Source organism: Eleutherodactylus coqui, chromosome 9 (genome assembly GCF_035609145.1).
Source record: "Eleutherodactylus coqui strain aEleCoq1 chromosome 9, aEleCoq1.hap1, whole genome shotgun sequence".
NCBI classification, from domain to species: Eukaryota; Metazoa; Chordata; class Amphibia; order Anura; family Eleutherodactylidae; genus Eleutherodactylus; species Eleutherodactylus coqui.
In genome coordinates this window covers 102,602,683-102,617,322 of record NC_089845.1, presented here as the reverse complement: position 1 = coordinate 102,617,322, position 14,640 = coordinate 102,602,683, and the positions used below count along the sequence as shown (strand labels likewise).

The 14,640-nt window shown below is 45.8% G+C and overlaps 1 protein-coding gene across 6 annotated transcripts in view; it reads left to right on the top strand.

The window, feature by feature from the left end:
* Window positions 1-2,845: 2,845 nt before the first annotated feature.
* The window catches only part of NCOA2 (nuclear receptor coactivator 2), a 76,357-nt gene continuing 64,562 nt past the window's right edge, over window positions 2,846-14,640 (top strand). For 2 of the 6 annotated variants that reach the window (XM_066578250.1, XM_066578252.1), the window contains exons 1-2: window positions 2,847-3,365; window positions 8,945-9,049. In XM_066578250.1, coding sequence (XP_066434347.1) covers window positions 8,964-9,049 — 86 coding nt within the window. In that variant the 5' untranslated portion in view covers window positions 2,847-3,365; window positions 8,945-8,963. Of the gene's footprint in view, window positions 3,366-8,944; window positions 9,050-14,640 lie in introns of all 6 variants that reach the window. The other 4 variants (XM_066578249.1, XM_066578248.1, XM_066578251.1 and 1 more) reach the window with 4 other exon arrangements.

Here is a 14,640-nt window from a genome sequence, read left to right as displayed (position 1 = left end):
TAAACAAGAGTATTGAGATGTGTGTATATGTGTGTATGTATATGTATATGTATATATATATATATATATATATATATATATATATATATATATACACTGCTTCATGTACCCATAGATTAAACATTGTAACCAATTGCTAATCTATAGGTACGTGGAGCAGTACGGAGTTGCAAACGACATACTTTTGACCACGTTTGTGTGAACTTTTTCTTTGTGGAATACATTCGTGTAGCATACTATGCTTTTCTGTCCTTTAAAAAAAGTCTATTCAATGTATACTTTTTTTTGTCTTTTTACTACATTAGTCATTAGAAGACATGGAAACCTAAAGCTTTACCTCTCAGTATGTTTAACATGTTTTTATTGTTCTCAAATGCCTAAAGAAGTGTTCAATTGTAAAACTTTTTTTCCATAAGAAAGACTTTACACTAAAAACAAATCCTTTTATGCAAAAATAGACCCAGATGTATGGAGCTCTATAGATAAAACACAGCGGGCGGGTTCACATCTGCATTCTTTTATCTGTTATTAGTGGATTTAGTTTTTTTCTCTCTTGAAAACAAAACAAAGAAAAAATGATTTCTAAATGACCCAAACATTTGTAAAATAATAGCTTTGTTTGCAGCGGTAGAAGTTCCTTCGGATCAGTTCTTAAATGTGTCGCTTTTTTGTTTGTTTGCAATGTGTATCTATTTTACAACTGCACATGTAATTGTATTAATGGACCCGCTAATTGGAACACAAATGGAATAGTTTGTGTCCATCGCCAATAGAGTACATTGTGTGTTTAAGATATATATATATATATCTATCTATGTTCAAAAAAAACTGAAACCAGATGAAACTGAAGCAAACGGACACAAAATAAGTCCTATTGGAGATTCTACTAGTTGGCTTATTTTTTTTCCTTCCTACTGCGCTTAGGATAGAACAGAAATACGATAAACAACATGCTGATGTCATCCTATACTTGGCGCTCATTCACATTTGCGCAGCGTATGACACGCACTCTATGCAGTGACTGGAACACATTGATTTCAATGGGTTTTATTGAGTTGAGCGTATTTTTGATGCAATATGCAACTGCATGAAAAAAAAAAAAAAATAGGCGGCTGGTCCTATCTTGGCCCTCCTGTCAGCGCCACTACACATGGGAGTTAGGCAGAAGCTACCACTCCGACCGCTGTCTGTATTGGTGGACCCTTGCTGATCAACTATTGAGGAAGGGTCATCAATAGAGATGAGCGAGCGTACTCGGAAAAGCACTACTCGCTCGAGTAATTTGCTTTATCCGAGTATCGCTGTGCTCGGGTCTGAAGATTCGGGTGCCGCTGCGGCTGACAGGTGAGTCGCAGCGGGGAGCAGGGGAGAGCGGGCGGGAGAGAGGGAGAGAAAGATCTTACCTCCGTTCCTCCCCGCTCTCCCCTGCAGCTCCCCGCTCCGTGCCGGCACCCGAATCTTTAGGGACGAGCACTGTGCTACTCGGATAAAGCAAATTACTCGAGCGAGTAGTGCTTTTCCGAGTACGCTCGCTCATCTCTAGTCATCAATGCTAATTTACCTGGAAAAGAAATGTGATAAGGCCCATTTAGACACAACGATTATCGCTCAAAGGCAATCTTTTAAGCAATAATCGTTGTGTGCGTTTATGTGCTCCGAGAACTGCTGTGTTCTGCATACTCCTGCTGTGTTCACGGAGCGCTCAGCTGGTATACAGCTGCGCGCTCTTAGCAGGGTATACAGAACACAGCTGGAGTGCTGTCTTCTGTATACTCCTGCTGTGTTCACGGAGCGCTCAGCTGGTATATGATGGCCGCCGTTTAGATACAACGATTAGCAGTGTTTTTTCGTGGCCCACAATCGCCAGCGAGCAAACTGCCCATAGGACTCACAATTTACGTAGAACTCGCACTAAACAAAGACGTGTCGCGGTCATGCGAGGCCTGCGAAGAGCAGAAGTATCTCAACACCTGTCTTAAAATCGCCCAGCTGTGGATACCATTGGTTTATAGGCTAAAATGGATACGGCACCCTAAGGCAGGGTTCACACAGGATTTAATGGTAACACATCCGCCTGCGGCCGCTAATCCCTGTATTAGCCAGGCATTTGGCCAGATTTTCCAGAAATCTCGTCCACACGGGACAGCGAATCCGTTGCGACAAAGCCGGCAGAGGCCAGTGTTGCGGCGCGGATTCCACGGCCGCAGCATGTCCATTCCCCCCCCCGTTGCGGCCGCGTTCTCCTCTCTGGGAGCACCGGGTAAGTACCGCAGGTTTTGAAGCAGTGCTTTCCCGGCGGAAATCTCACGTTTTTTTCGCTGCGGACAAACTGCGAGATTTCCGCCAGGAATGCACTGTGTGCAAACCCAGCCTAAGACGCTATTCACATTTTCTGTCAAGCGTATACGGTTTAATACAAAAACCGTATTGCTTGACGTACCCACTAACTAGAATTGGTGAATGTAATTCGAAAGTGCATAATTTCGATGTGTTAAAAAAGCATATTGGCAAGTGCCATATTACGCTTGCCTTTGTGCATGGGCCCTCACATATACCTATATTTACACTGAAAATGGCATCCATTTGTACATGGACATCCTTATGGGGACAGCCCCTGACATTGGCCTTCTCACTGTGCCCGAGCTCTGCCTACAATGGGCCTCACGACACAAGCCATTACACGGCAGCTGACTGGTTGCTATGGGCAACCGCTGCACGTCGGCCTGCGCCAGTGTGCGAAGATCTTGGGCCTAGTGTAAAAATAGAAAAGTAGACCGGTAACCCATAGCAACCAATCAGCTCTCAGCTTTCATTTTCCGACTGTGCTATGAAAGCCGCCGTGATTGGTCGGCTTCACTTCTTTACTTTCCCAGCGTTGCACTGTTCGTATCTTGTCACGGAGGAGTTAATGCGGCGGTATGGAGGAGTAGTGACAGGGCCGGCCATGGCTCCGAGGCTGTGACGGAGGTGAGGCGTAGGAAGAAGCCATTGGAGGGTTCGTTGCATAATCCCCAGTCACTCGCGCGGCTCCCCCCCTCCCCTCCGAGAGGAAACTGTAAATAACAGAAACCGGCCGCAGCCTCCTGGACCAAACTCCAGCGCCTGATCCCTCCATAGTAAACAGAGGGCGAGCTGCACGCCAATTGGGCGGCTGTCAGGGAGTGCGGGGAGGTGGAGCCGCCGGGCTGCTGCTGCTGCTGGGGACACGGGAGGCACAGTCACTCCGGGAGGTGGCACTCCGCCGGCTGATCATCACGTTCTCCCGCTTCCTAGCACGCTGGGACTTGTAGTTCCTCGGCACTGGATGTCGCCCCCAGGGAGATGATCCCCAACACGGACTTCGGATGACAGCGATGTGAGTGGAGGTAAAAACTTGGAAACTTTTTTGCTGAGGAAGCAGATCTAGAGCTTCACCAACATGGAGTCTGCGAGGAGGGGGGCAGCTGCTGACCTTGGTCACCACATGACCCCTGACCTTTCATGAGGCAGGCTGGGAGTTGTAGTCAGTTCTCCCCCCTCCTGGGTGTTTGGGAATCACCACTACGCTGGCGGCCGGCCATGGCAATGCACTGGTTTTGCATATGAATAGCAGAATTCATTGGAAGCTCAAAATGCTGATCTTGCGCAGAGCGAGAGGCGACTGTGCCATCAGCGGCGGCATCGTTAGGCGCAAAAGGCACAAAAACTACTTTTCTGCTTCTGTTGTCGTGAAGCGATTACCCTGGCGATGCCTGTCTGAAGTCTTTTTCCTGTTACCCTGGCAACAGGGGGAGTTTTTAGCATTGCGAGTCTTCCGGCGCCGCTACGGTATCTGCGTCTTCCACAGATGCCTTATTCCTGTTGTTATGAAACTGCATTCCTGACTCCGCCGGCCCTCCTGACAACTCGCCGAGGTGGAGTGCAGTTAAGCAGATACTCAGCTGGTTTCCCTTTGTAGAACCGGCATAACCAGTTTGCCCCCTCCTCCTCCTCCGCCTCCATTACTAATGACATAGTTTAATGATTATCATCTTGTTATGACCTTCCCGTAGTCATTCCAGTAATGGAGGGACGCACTTCTGTTGTGTTGGGTAGGAGAGGGGTACAATGTGTTGGTAGTGGGCCATGATTTGTAAAGAGACACACAGGTTCATGCCGGATCAAAGGTGAACACTTCTTTGTATCCAGGAATTGTTGGTTTGTGTATTGTGAAGCGTGTATATACTATATACAGGGGAGGGATTTAATCTGCCCTTTCACAGAATGTAGTGTCAGGCCTAATGAGGGGGGCAGGGAACCAATGGACTAAGAGGGTAATAGTGCTGTAACTGCCGAACATTACTGGGGTCTCATTACTGGTTCAGCTGCGCTCCGTCTTCTGGATTTGCTTTGTATTGGGAAACAAGTGCCGGACTATCAGATGCCGGATGGAAGCTGTTTTGAGCTGTTCCTTTCATCCGCAGGATCTCTGCTCAGTTGCATTTCGGTTGGACTTCCAGGTATGTTCACATGTAGTGTATTTTGGTGCTGATTTGCGCCAAAGTTCATAGTATACGAATGCTCTGCCGATTTGCACCAAAATGCCCGTCAAAATCTGCACCATTGATGTGGTTTTCACCACGAATCTGCAGCAGATTACACCTTTTCAGTTGAAGTCTGCTTCAGATCTGCAGCAAAAGCCACATCAATGGTGCGGATTTTGATGTGGATTTCATAGATTTTGTATGGATTTTCTGCTGTGGAAATCGGCACCAATCCCGCTATGTGTGAGTGCACACCGACGGTACTTGTTGGCCACAAGGATAGTGCAGCACTGTTTTAGCGGTCTAGAAGAACATAATCGTGGCAGATTGTATTTGGGTGGATTCACACATAGCATAAAAAGCACACCACTAACAAGTCCACATGGCTGGCATGTACCGATCCAGGCTGAAATGTCTATCATATGGTACCTGGAGGAAAGCCACACAAGTATGGGAGAATATACAAACTCCATGCAGTGGTTATCTTTGTGGGATTTGAACACAGGACCCCAGCGCTGCAGGGCAACGTTGCTAACCACCGAGTCACCATGCTGCCCTGTTACCTGGAAGATAAACTGCTGCCAGAGGCGTCTGACAATAGAACATCTGCACCTCCCGACGGAGGATGCATGCGTGCCGGGGTCCCGGGCACGATGGTGGTCGGCAGACCTCTAATGCGCATGGCCACCCTTACTGTTTATGGCTGTCTTTCATTTTCGAGGCCTATACACCAAGTGATAACTGCTTAGGCTCCATTTACATCAGCATTATGTATCAGTTTTTAATGGATCTGCTGTAAAATTGAAGCAAACTGCTGAGAAATGGATGCAGAACAGGAACAATGTGTCCCTTTTTAACAGAAAAGTTTAAGGCTGGGTTCACACAGGGCGGATTTGCCGTGGCAAATCCGTCTGCGGCCGCTAATCTCGGGATTAGCCAGCCATGTGAGAAATCTCGTCCACACGGGACGGCCAATCCGCTGCGGTAAGTCAGGCAGACCGTAGGCTTTAGAATATGCAGCATGTCTATTTATTTTTCTTTCCGCTGCGGCCGTGCTCTCCTCTATGGGAAGAACTGCGGGATTTCCGGCGGGAATCCACCCTGTGTGAACCCAGCCTAATGGATCCGTAAAAAAAACAAAAAAACACTTTGATCTCTGTTTTGATTGTGCTTCCGTTTCTCATCAGCTCGTTGATTATAGCCTGCGCATGTGTAGTTGAGAAAAACAGATCTGTTAAATGGAATTGATGACCGATAGAAACAGATACCATTCCATTTGCATCCATTTTTTCCTTGGCTTCAATGTAAAAAAAAAAAGACGGCCATACCGTCGTGGTTCAATTACTTTAATCGGAAGAAATAGCTCTGCAATCTGCGTGATTTGCGCCATCCAGAAATCGGAACCATGACTGAACAGATGCAAACTACAGTGAACGGAAGCCCTTTTCCCGCCTATTAATGGGACTTTTAACAGATCCATTTATTTCCATTTTTCTGGTCCAAGAACGGAGCAGAAAGTAATGCTGATGTGAATTGAGGCTTAGATGTAAATTACAGTGGTTCCACGATGATTGCCGTGTGTGAATGAGCAATAAATAATTGTCACAATTGGTTAGTGAAACTTAGAAATGATTGGTAGTTTATACCGGAAGAGTGAATGAACAGACAATAACGCGGCGCGGGGCGACCTGCTGGGCCGCTGACTCTCTGTACTCGCGCTGCTTTCCCATTTGCGTTAGGTTTCAGTTCAGGGTTTCCGTCTTTGTTTCATTTTTGAGAGAGACTGAAAGTGGAAAACACGAATCAGACTTTTCCCCCATTGGTTTAAAAAAAAAAAAAAAGAAAAAAAAAAGGGAAAACCGAAAAGCTTCAGTTTGCTTCCGTTTCGTTAGGTTTCTGTCTCCATCTGCAGCGTTATCTTTTTGCAAAAAAAAACCTGACTGAATGGAGGTAACGGATTTTTTTCTGCAGCGTGTGGATGCGGTTTTGAAAATCTTTTCCACTTTGCTGCTACGGCTTTTCTGTGCGACGGGTCTAATCAGAAAATCTGCAGCGAATCCGCCCCATGTGAATACATCCTTACTCTCTTACCCGTTAGTTCTCAACATTTTATCAAGTACTTTTGATAAAGGTGAAATTATTTTGTCCTAACTGTAGAAGTGCCGGGTGTTTCATCTGGTCCTTTTACACTGGCCGATTGTCGGGCTTGAACCTTCCTCTGAAGGCTCGTTCACACGATAATCAGGCAGTGGGAAAGGGTCAGCGATCAGCCAACAAGTGAGTCAATGATCCATCAGCTGATCAGCTGTACATCTCCCTGTGAAAACAGTAACACAGCCAGCCTATGGGAAGAAGCAATCATGATCGCCCCGCCCATAAGCTGATTTTTGGCCGTTTATGAAGCGAAACGAGTACCGATTATTGTGCGTTTCAAACTGCATCGGGGAAATCGGACCAAGAACTTGGCCAGTCTAAAATGACCCTTATACCAAGTGCCTGGCTGGGAAACACCACCCTAGAAGTTCACCTGGGGCAAGTTGAGATCTGAGGGCTTCAGTACAGACTGGCCCTATCCTCTTTCCTAGTACTATATAAATTGCTTGCTGTGATTCTCCCATTTAGGGCTCTTTCACACAAGCGGTTACGTTTTCTCGTCTGCGGCGTAAATTTTCATGAATGGACTATTTTCTGCAATCACAGCCAGAGATAATTAGCGTTTTCTCATCCCTTCACATGATTGTGAGCGTCGGTTTTAGTGAAAAAATACGCTGCACCCCGAAAAACCCTCGCTCCCTTAATAGAGGCACCTGTAAGCTTTTCGCAGCGGTTTTTTTTCCCATAGGTTCCAGAACTATCTTTTTACCAACCATATATTCGCCACCGCTGTATTTCGGTTGCATATGTTCCATTTTTTTTTTGCTGTGCAACGTTTTCCCGCGCCATATATTTGCTCGTGTGACCGAATGCATTGGAAACCAATGCCTCAGATGGTCATGTATATTGGTCGGCTGTAAAAACGCGCCGTGTGTGAAGTCCAAGTGCTAAGATGAAATAACAGAAGCCCTCATCTGGGTGCCCGATCGGCTCTTTTGGGCTCTCCTATAGTTGTTTGTGGACTTTGTAGAATATTGGAGTGTCTGCACCACCCGCCGATCACAGCTGAAGGGCACAGCGCTCATTTAGTGCTCCTACACCTTTGTTTTAGCTCAGCACTGGGGATGCCTCAGCACCTGGACCCTCGCTGATCAAAATTCCTGGCGTCTCGCTGACATGTCGAGCTTTAAAAAGGTTTGAGCTAAGCTTTTAAATCGCCACTAAAAATACGTGGAACCTCGCAAATTTAGCCTTTGATTCATACATTTGTCCAATTTTAAAGCCTATTGGGAAATATACCAAAATGTGGATGAAGCCCAGAACATAGACTGTTGGTATGTAGGCATTGGATTCTATTATTTCTTCTCCTCTTATACTCTTCAGTAGCATTTCATCATATTGGTAGCATCTGCTCTGCTTCTAAATGTTGTATAGGGGTGCGTTCACACGTCGCTGATTTGCTGCAGATTTCACTCATCCAAATTGAATTCAATAGAAATGGTGAAATCTGCTGCAGATCTGCACCAAAATCTGCAGCCAATCAGCGACTTGTTCACACAGCCCAACAGCCCTGTCGGCAAATACTAGCGCCCCGCTACGGTACGGTAACCTTATGAGCCATTTACCAATATGACGAAATGCATCAACCCTGATGATGCCGGAGTTCAACCTCTAAGACCCCCTACATTACCTGCCATAAGTACAGTTTTTGAGCCGGACGTGGATTCAGCAGGAAGGAGGAATAGACTTCTGTCCGTTCTGGTTTGGGGTCTAAAACGGCGTTGAAGGACTGCGGCGAGAACTGCACATGTGACTCCAGCATTCCCATTCTCTATCACATCAATGCTCCGATATCTTAACGGCTTTCACTACTTCTGAAATATCGTGGAATCACCTTTTAGAGGCATTTTCAAGAACATATTGCAAACCAGCATACCGCCTTTATCCCTAATATGATGATATTAGAAGCTTCCTCTAGCCGCAGGAGTGATCAGATTATAAACAGCAGGGCTGCCAGAAATCTGCAAATCCTCGCTGTTGCTGCGTAGATCTGTCAGCAGTCAGATTGTCTAATGACAGCCTGTCACACAGTTCATTGACGGACTACAGACTGCCCTGCTGATGGATGTGCCGTGCATTCAGGTGGGATGCGGTATTACCCGCACTCCTGCAGGAGGCTTGTAGGTACAAGAAACATTTTTGATAACATTTTTGCAATACTGAAGCTTTGCTGTTCTATGAAGAACATCTGTGTCTAAACAGAGAGAGGAGGAAAACTGCTGGGCATTATCACTGAGCTGCACATGTCGATCTGTTGGCTTATCGTTTCCTTTTCTTCTTTACTCTAGTTGCTGATATGTGTTCAAGATGAGTGGAATAGGAGATAATCCCTCGGACCCTTCCAGGGTGGAGCAGCGGAAGAGGAAAGAAAGTCCCGATCAGCTTGGCCCAAGGTAACTGTGCTGTTGGATGGTGATTGGGCAGTAAATCGTGAGATGTGCAGCGTGGGGAGAACTTGGTTTCCTTGGCTTACATGTTTAAACTTTGCACAGAATAAAAATGGCGCAGGACTCGTTACCATAGAGAGCTGCGCAGCACAACATTATCAGGCAGGTTTTGAGATTCCCTTCACTGCCGACCAACAGATTATGAAAACTGATAAATGAAAACTCAAAAGTACATTCATTGAAAGGGTATTTCCATCTCAAGATTGGATTGGCATATCCATAGTCTGGTAGATGTGGATCCCACCACTGGGGCCCACACTTATCACAAGTTCTGTCCTCCCCAGCTGTATGGGGTGGTCGGGATTACTGAAAGATTGGAGCGGCCTGCTTTATGCCACTTCCATAACCCCTATTGCAAAGAATGATGGTTCTGGAAACATCGCAGCACAGCGAACTATGCCATTACTGCACCTCCATTTACGGGAACTGCTCACGTTCGCTGTGCTACGCTGTTTCCGCAGCTCTTATTAACCTCTTTTGACTTACAGAAATGGCATAAGAAAGCCAGCTTGACTGTTTCCATAGTTCCATCCGCCTTAGGCTCCCCGCACACTAGTGTATTTTACGTTGTGTGCAGTCCTTGCTTATCCATGAGTATGACCCGGCCCCCCATTATATGTCTGAGAGCATGCACATTGACAGGCACCATTGGTCCATGTGGAGAAAACCTCATGGCGTGTCCTATTCCTGTCCGTTTAATGGATGAGAAATGGGGCATGCCAGTGTATGTCAACCAGCGGCTTCTGTGTCAATCAAACAGCACACGGACTTGTGTCCATGTACTGTGCAATGCGAGTTGTGCCCAAGCTTCTCAGATGCAACGCAAATACATGACTAGCGTGCACCAAGCATTAAACAGGAGTATTCTAAAAAAAAATGTCACACATATCGGGCTGGGTGGGTAGTCAAATTAATTTGATAAGTACGCCACCAGCATGACTCATGACTTTGTCTTAGTACAGAATTGTGAAGTCTAATTTTCATGCTGACCTGTCAAAAGGTAAAGACATGCTCTCAGACAAGGCCCTCCAAAACATACAACCTATCAGCCCTGTCCCCACTTCACCATCATCATGACTATGGGGGGCGGCCATCTTTCCTGAGCTGCATTTAACAGCATTTAGAGATATGCTTTACAGCAGCTTCATGGGCCATTCACACAATAAACAGGAGGGACCCCCCTGGTAGATGGTCACAGCATGACCTATTGTGATCCTGCGTTATCTACATCTAGCGGTTAACTCTCTGCCTGTGAGATGACTGCTGAGGACGTGACAGACTTTATTATTAAGCTTTGTGGTCAGTGTGAAAAATGCTGCATTTTAGTTTTTTTTAACAATCTCTAGATTGTGATCAAAAATGTAAAAACAAATCACCAGAAATGAACACAAAATGATATATAAAGGGTCATTTTCTGATGCCGTTAGTCCCTTTAACATGTTTGATGGATAGGGGCAACCATTTATCAGATAATGTCATTGTGTTTTTAATTGTCATGTTTCTCTGAAGTTTTGTCATTAGAAGTTTGTCTTTGGTTTCCTTAATAATGAGTACAATGTGACTTGTATGCGTGCCATGGACATCGGGCTGCACTACACGCATGCATACATGTAACCTTCTGAGGGATGTAGGAGGAGGGACAAGTCCTGTGACTAACACCATCTTGTGACTGTCTTGTGTGTTGGAGATACATATTTTACTCAGGACTGAAGACTAGAAACATTGTTTTAGCGTTGTAAGCCAGTGTGTGGTGTTACAGGGCGCTAATTCCCTCAGAGTCTTATTATCGTACACATTCCCATTAAGCCCATGCGAGTAAGGAATATTGCTCACATGGCTCAAAGCAAGTAAGCAGTACTAATCATATTCCATGGCTTATTCTGCCCTGTCATAACATTAATGTGCGCGGTCATGTACAGAAGGGAGATCTCCTCCCCTGGCCACTCATGTAGACCCATCAGCCAGATCCACACAACCACCACCTTTTGCCTGTGATCCTAGTTGGGTCACGGGTCTGTTTTTGTTCTTGTTGCAGAGCATCTCGCGATGCCTTTTAGAAATATAATGGTTTTGCTTTGTGGTTGGCTTCTTGCTATTTGTCTGACATGCAGCTCTTTCTTAAGGCCTCATGTCCATTAGGAAATTGGGGCCCTCATGGATTCTCCATGCAGAATCCCGCAGCTGGTCCCTCCTTTCCCGCGGACATGAAAATAAGACCTGTCTGGACATTGCTGATCTCCCCTCCGTCGTGGCCGGATCTTCTTTCTTCGACCCAGCCAATGTGCTCGGCATGTCGGCAGCGTGCCATACGCATGCTCCGTGCACTTTTTTTTTTTTTAACTCCTGCGCTCCCGCGGCAGAGCAGAAATTCAGCTGCGGGTGCACCGCGGATACGGACGGCTTCCATAGGCTTCAATGGAAGCCTGTGGGAGCCGCCCGTGTGGGAAACCTGCAGAAAATGGAGCATGCTGTGGGTGATTTCCCGCACATGCGATCTGCGCGGCAGGGACAAAGGACATCTACAGGTCTTTACTTACCTGCAGGTGTCCAATGCATCCCTATGGGCACGGATCGTGCATGCGGGACACCCACACGGCTTTGCTAAATCCATTTGCCTAGTGGACATGAGGCCTTAGGACAGCTTTACATGTTTCCTCAATTCGCACAATTTGCAACCAATTCCCGATAGTCTCAGTGTGTGAACGCTTGCAGGAACCACTTTAGCAGATCTTCAGGAGTGCTAACAAGTTTTATCACAAGATCATCACTGTGCGTAAATGATCCTTAAATGAAAAAAGATGTTGCCGTGCAACTGTGTAATAGCATGCACAGCGCTGATTGTGACGATGCATTCCACAATGTGTAGAATAATCGCCACACATAAAGACACATCATATACCTCCTTCGTGATCCGGTCCGGTGTTCGAAACGTTGATTGTAAACATATAATTGAAACATGTAGAGTCCCCATTGAGCTTGTGCCAGTAATTGGCTTGCTCTTGGCAGACCGGGGATTCTGGCTTGGGTAAGCTGGCAGTTCTAGGTCTATGGGCAGTAACAGAACAGGTTAGGTTTTTTCTGTCCTGTTTTATTGCTTTCACACTACCAATTACATTTAAAGGGGGTGTTCTCCAATTTTAATCTCTCGATAGCCTGCACCATACATTTGCGTCGCTGGCGCTATAGTTGTTGCCAAGCCCTGTAATTGTATGGTGCAAGCACAACTCTTCACTGCGGCTCTGAGATATATAATTACAGCTGTAGTCAATGGCGATTAAGTGTGGGTTACAACGGACCTCCCCTTGTTTACCCAATCTGTGGCCCTATGGCACTATTGTGGGGTGCCTATGGGTTTTATGGCATCTACAGGCCTAAAGAAGGCAATGTGGTCTGCCTTCCCTGTATGTCTATTAGGCTCTGTATACACCGACGGGCATAATGAAGCGATTGCTTAGGGTGTATTTACATTGGCTTTTTTCTGTCCTTTGCGAGATCCACAGAAATTGCACGTTGAAAAAAACATTATTTTAAATGTATATGTAATGTATTTACGTGGACTATTCTTCATGAGTGATGCTGCAAGATAGAAGAATTGCACTATGGCCTGTTCTTGAGAGACTGTTGAGGAATGGCCCATTATTTCCTATGGAAGGCAAAAAAAAAAATTGCTTTGCACTTTCATGTAAATGTAATTTTCATGTGACTGCGATTTGCAATTTTCTACTTTTACTATTGGAACAACATGCGATATTTCATGCACATGAAAAACAGGTGAAAATCGCATGTGCAATGATACATTTTTCTCATAAAGTGCATCAGACTTGCAGGAAAAATCTCAGGTTTACCAGTGCGATAAACTATATGGCACTCGCCCATGCAGCGCTTTTTCTTCCATCCCAAAACCGGGCAGCTGGACGGAAAGCAGGAAGACCCCATTACAATCAATGGGGTCCACCCAGCGGCGTTCTGTTCCATCCACAGATGGGACCGATTAGACATTGGGATTCCCCTTTTCTGTTTTCCAAGCAGAACAGGAAAGCGAAATCCCCAGCGCAGATGGTGAAGCACCGCAATCACTTCTGACAAATGATCAGCATGTACCTATTATCCATCAGTAGCCAACGATAGTAGCATTCTGTGCATAAGGTGTGTTCTAAACATGTACCATGAAGCAGCGAGGGCTGTCAGAGCTCTCATATATTCTCCTTCTCCAGCTTTACAACCTTTTTTCTTATTTAAAGATCCATTTACAATCAAGCAGATTAGAGCCAAGTCAGAAACTTTCCTGAAATGAAGAAAAAGTGTCTAGTTGTCTGGAGAAGTTTCCAGCAGCGGATCCCATCCTGTCATTACCGCGTTTATTCCAGAAGCCGTTGCGTTGATAGTTTTTTGGCATTTTGTCCACCTCTTCACGGCAGTTGTGTTGTTATGGTAGGAGAATGGGCTGGAAGCCGCGTCTGTTCGGATCCAACATCTGGACTCGGATCACAAGAGGGCTTTAGGTTTTTTTCCCTTGCATGCTATAAAAATAATCAAAATGATTATTAGAGGAAAAGTCACCATTATGAAGTGCGTACCTAAAAGTGTTTCCTGCCGTCCTCCACCACCTCGTTTTCTGATACAAATACCCTATGAAACACTTACCTGAAACCCACTGTGCTGCTGATAGGAACGTGCTAGAGATTATACATTCTAAACCTGCACACCATCTTGTGTTCGTGTGGCATTAGCACATGTTACATGTATGAATAATATGTTATTCCGCATTAGGACTTGACATCTACATGCAGAATAAGCGTGACATGGCCCTTGTTAAGGCCTCCTATGCATGGGTGTAACGATATCCCATGGCAGATCTCTGCCGCCGGAGAGCAGGGGAGAGCTGACGGCTCTCCACGCTGAGCCTATCTGACAGGTAGGCTCACTGCGGAGAATCGCTGCTAATCGCAGCATGCCATGATTTAAATCCTGTGAGCGGAGAATCGCTATGACCCTCGGCTCGTGGACAGACGGGCTGCGCTTTCCACAGTAGTCTATGGAAAGCGTTTACTGCGTTTCCCGCGGCCGGATTATCACCGTGAAAAACGCAGTGAAAAATTGCCCGTGGACTGGCAGCCTAACACAGATTCTATGTGAGAAAATCTGCCTGTGGATTTAGCTCATTGGGTTAAACCGGCATGCGGATCCACAGATTGAATAACCACAAAACCACATGAGAAATCCATGGCAACCACACATTTCTGAAATGGAATTTTCATTGAAATCCATGTTGGAAAAATCTGACGTGGATTTAGGCCATGCGAACGTGGCTAAACCTGTATGCTGCAAACCTGCGCTATCTGGGATCGTTGTTTCTTCATTGGCTTTCGAAGTAAATACACTCCAGTCTTTAGCTACGTTGTCAATACATTAATATAGTAAATCACCAGCTCAAAGTTTATTTGCAGTGGTCGTTTCGCACGCAAGCTTGACAAACACTCCATTATGGAGTTGAAACGTTGCGTCTTTTAACCTGCGTATACCAAGATCCTTTTTTG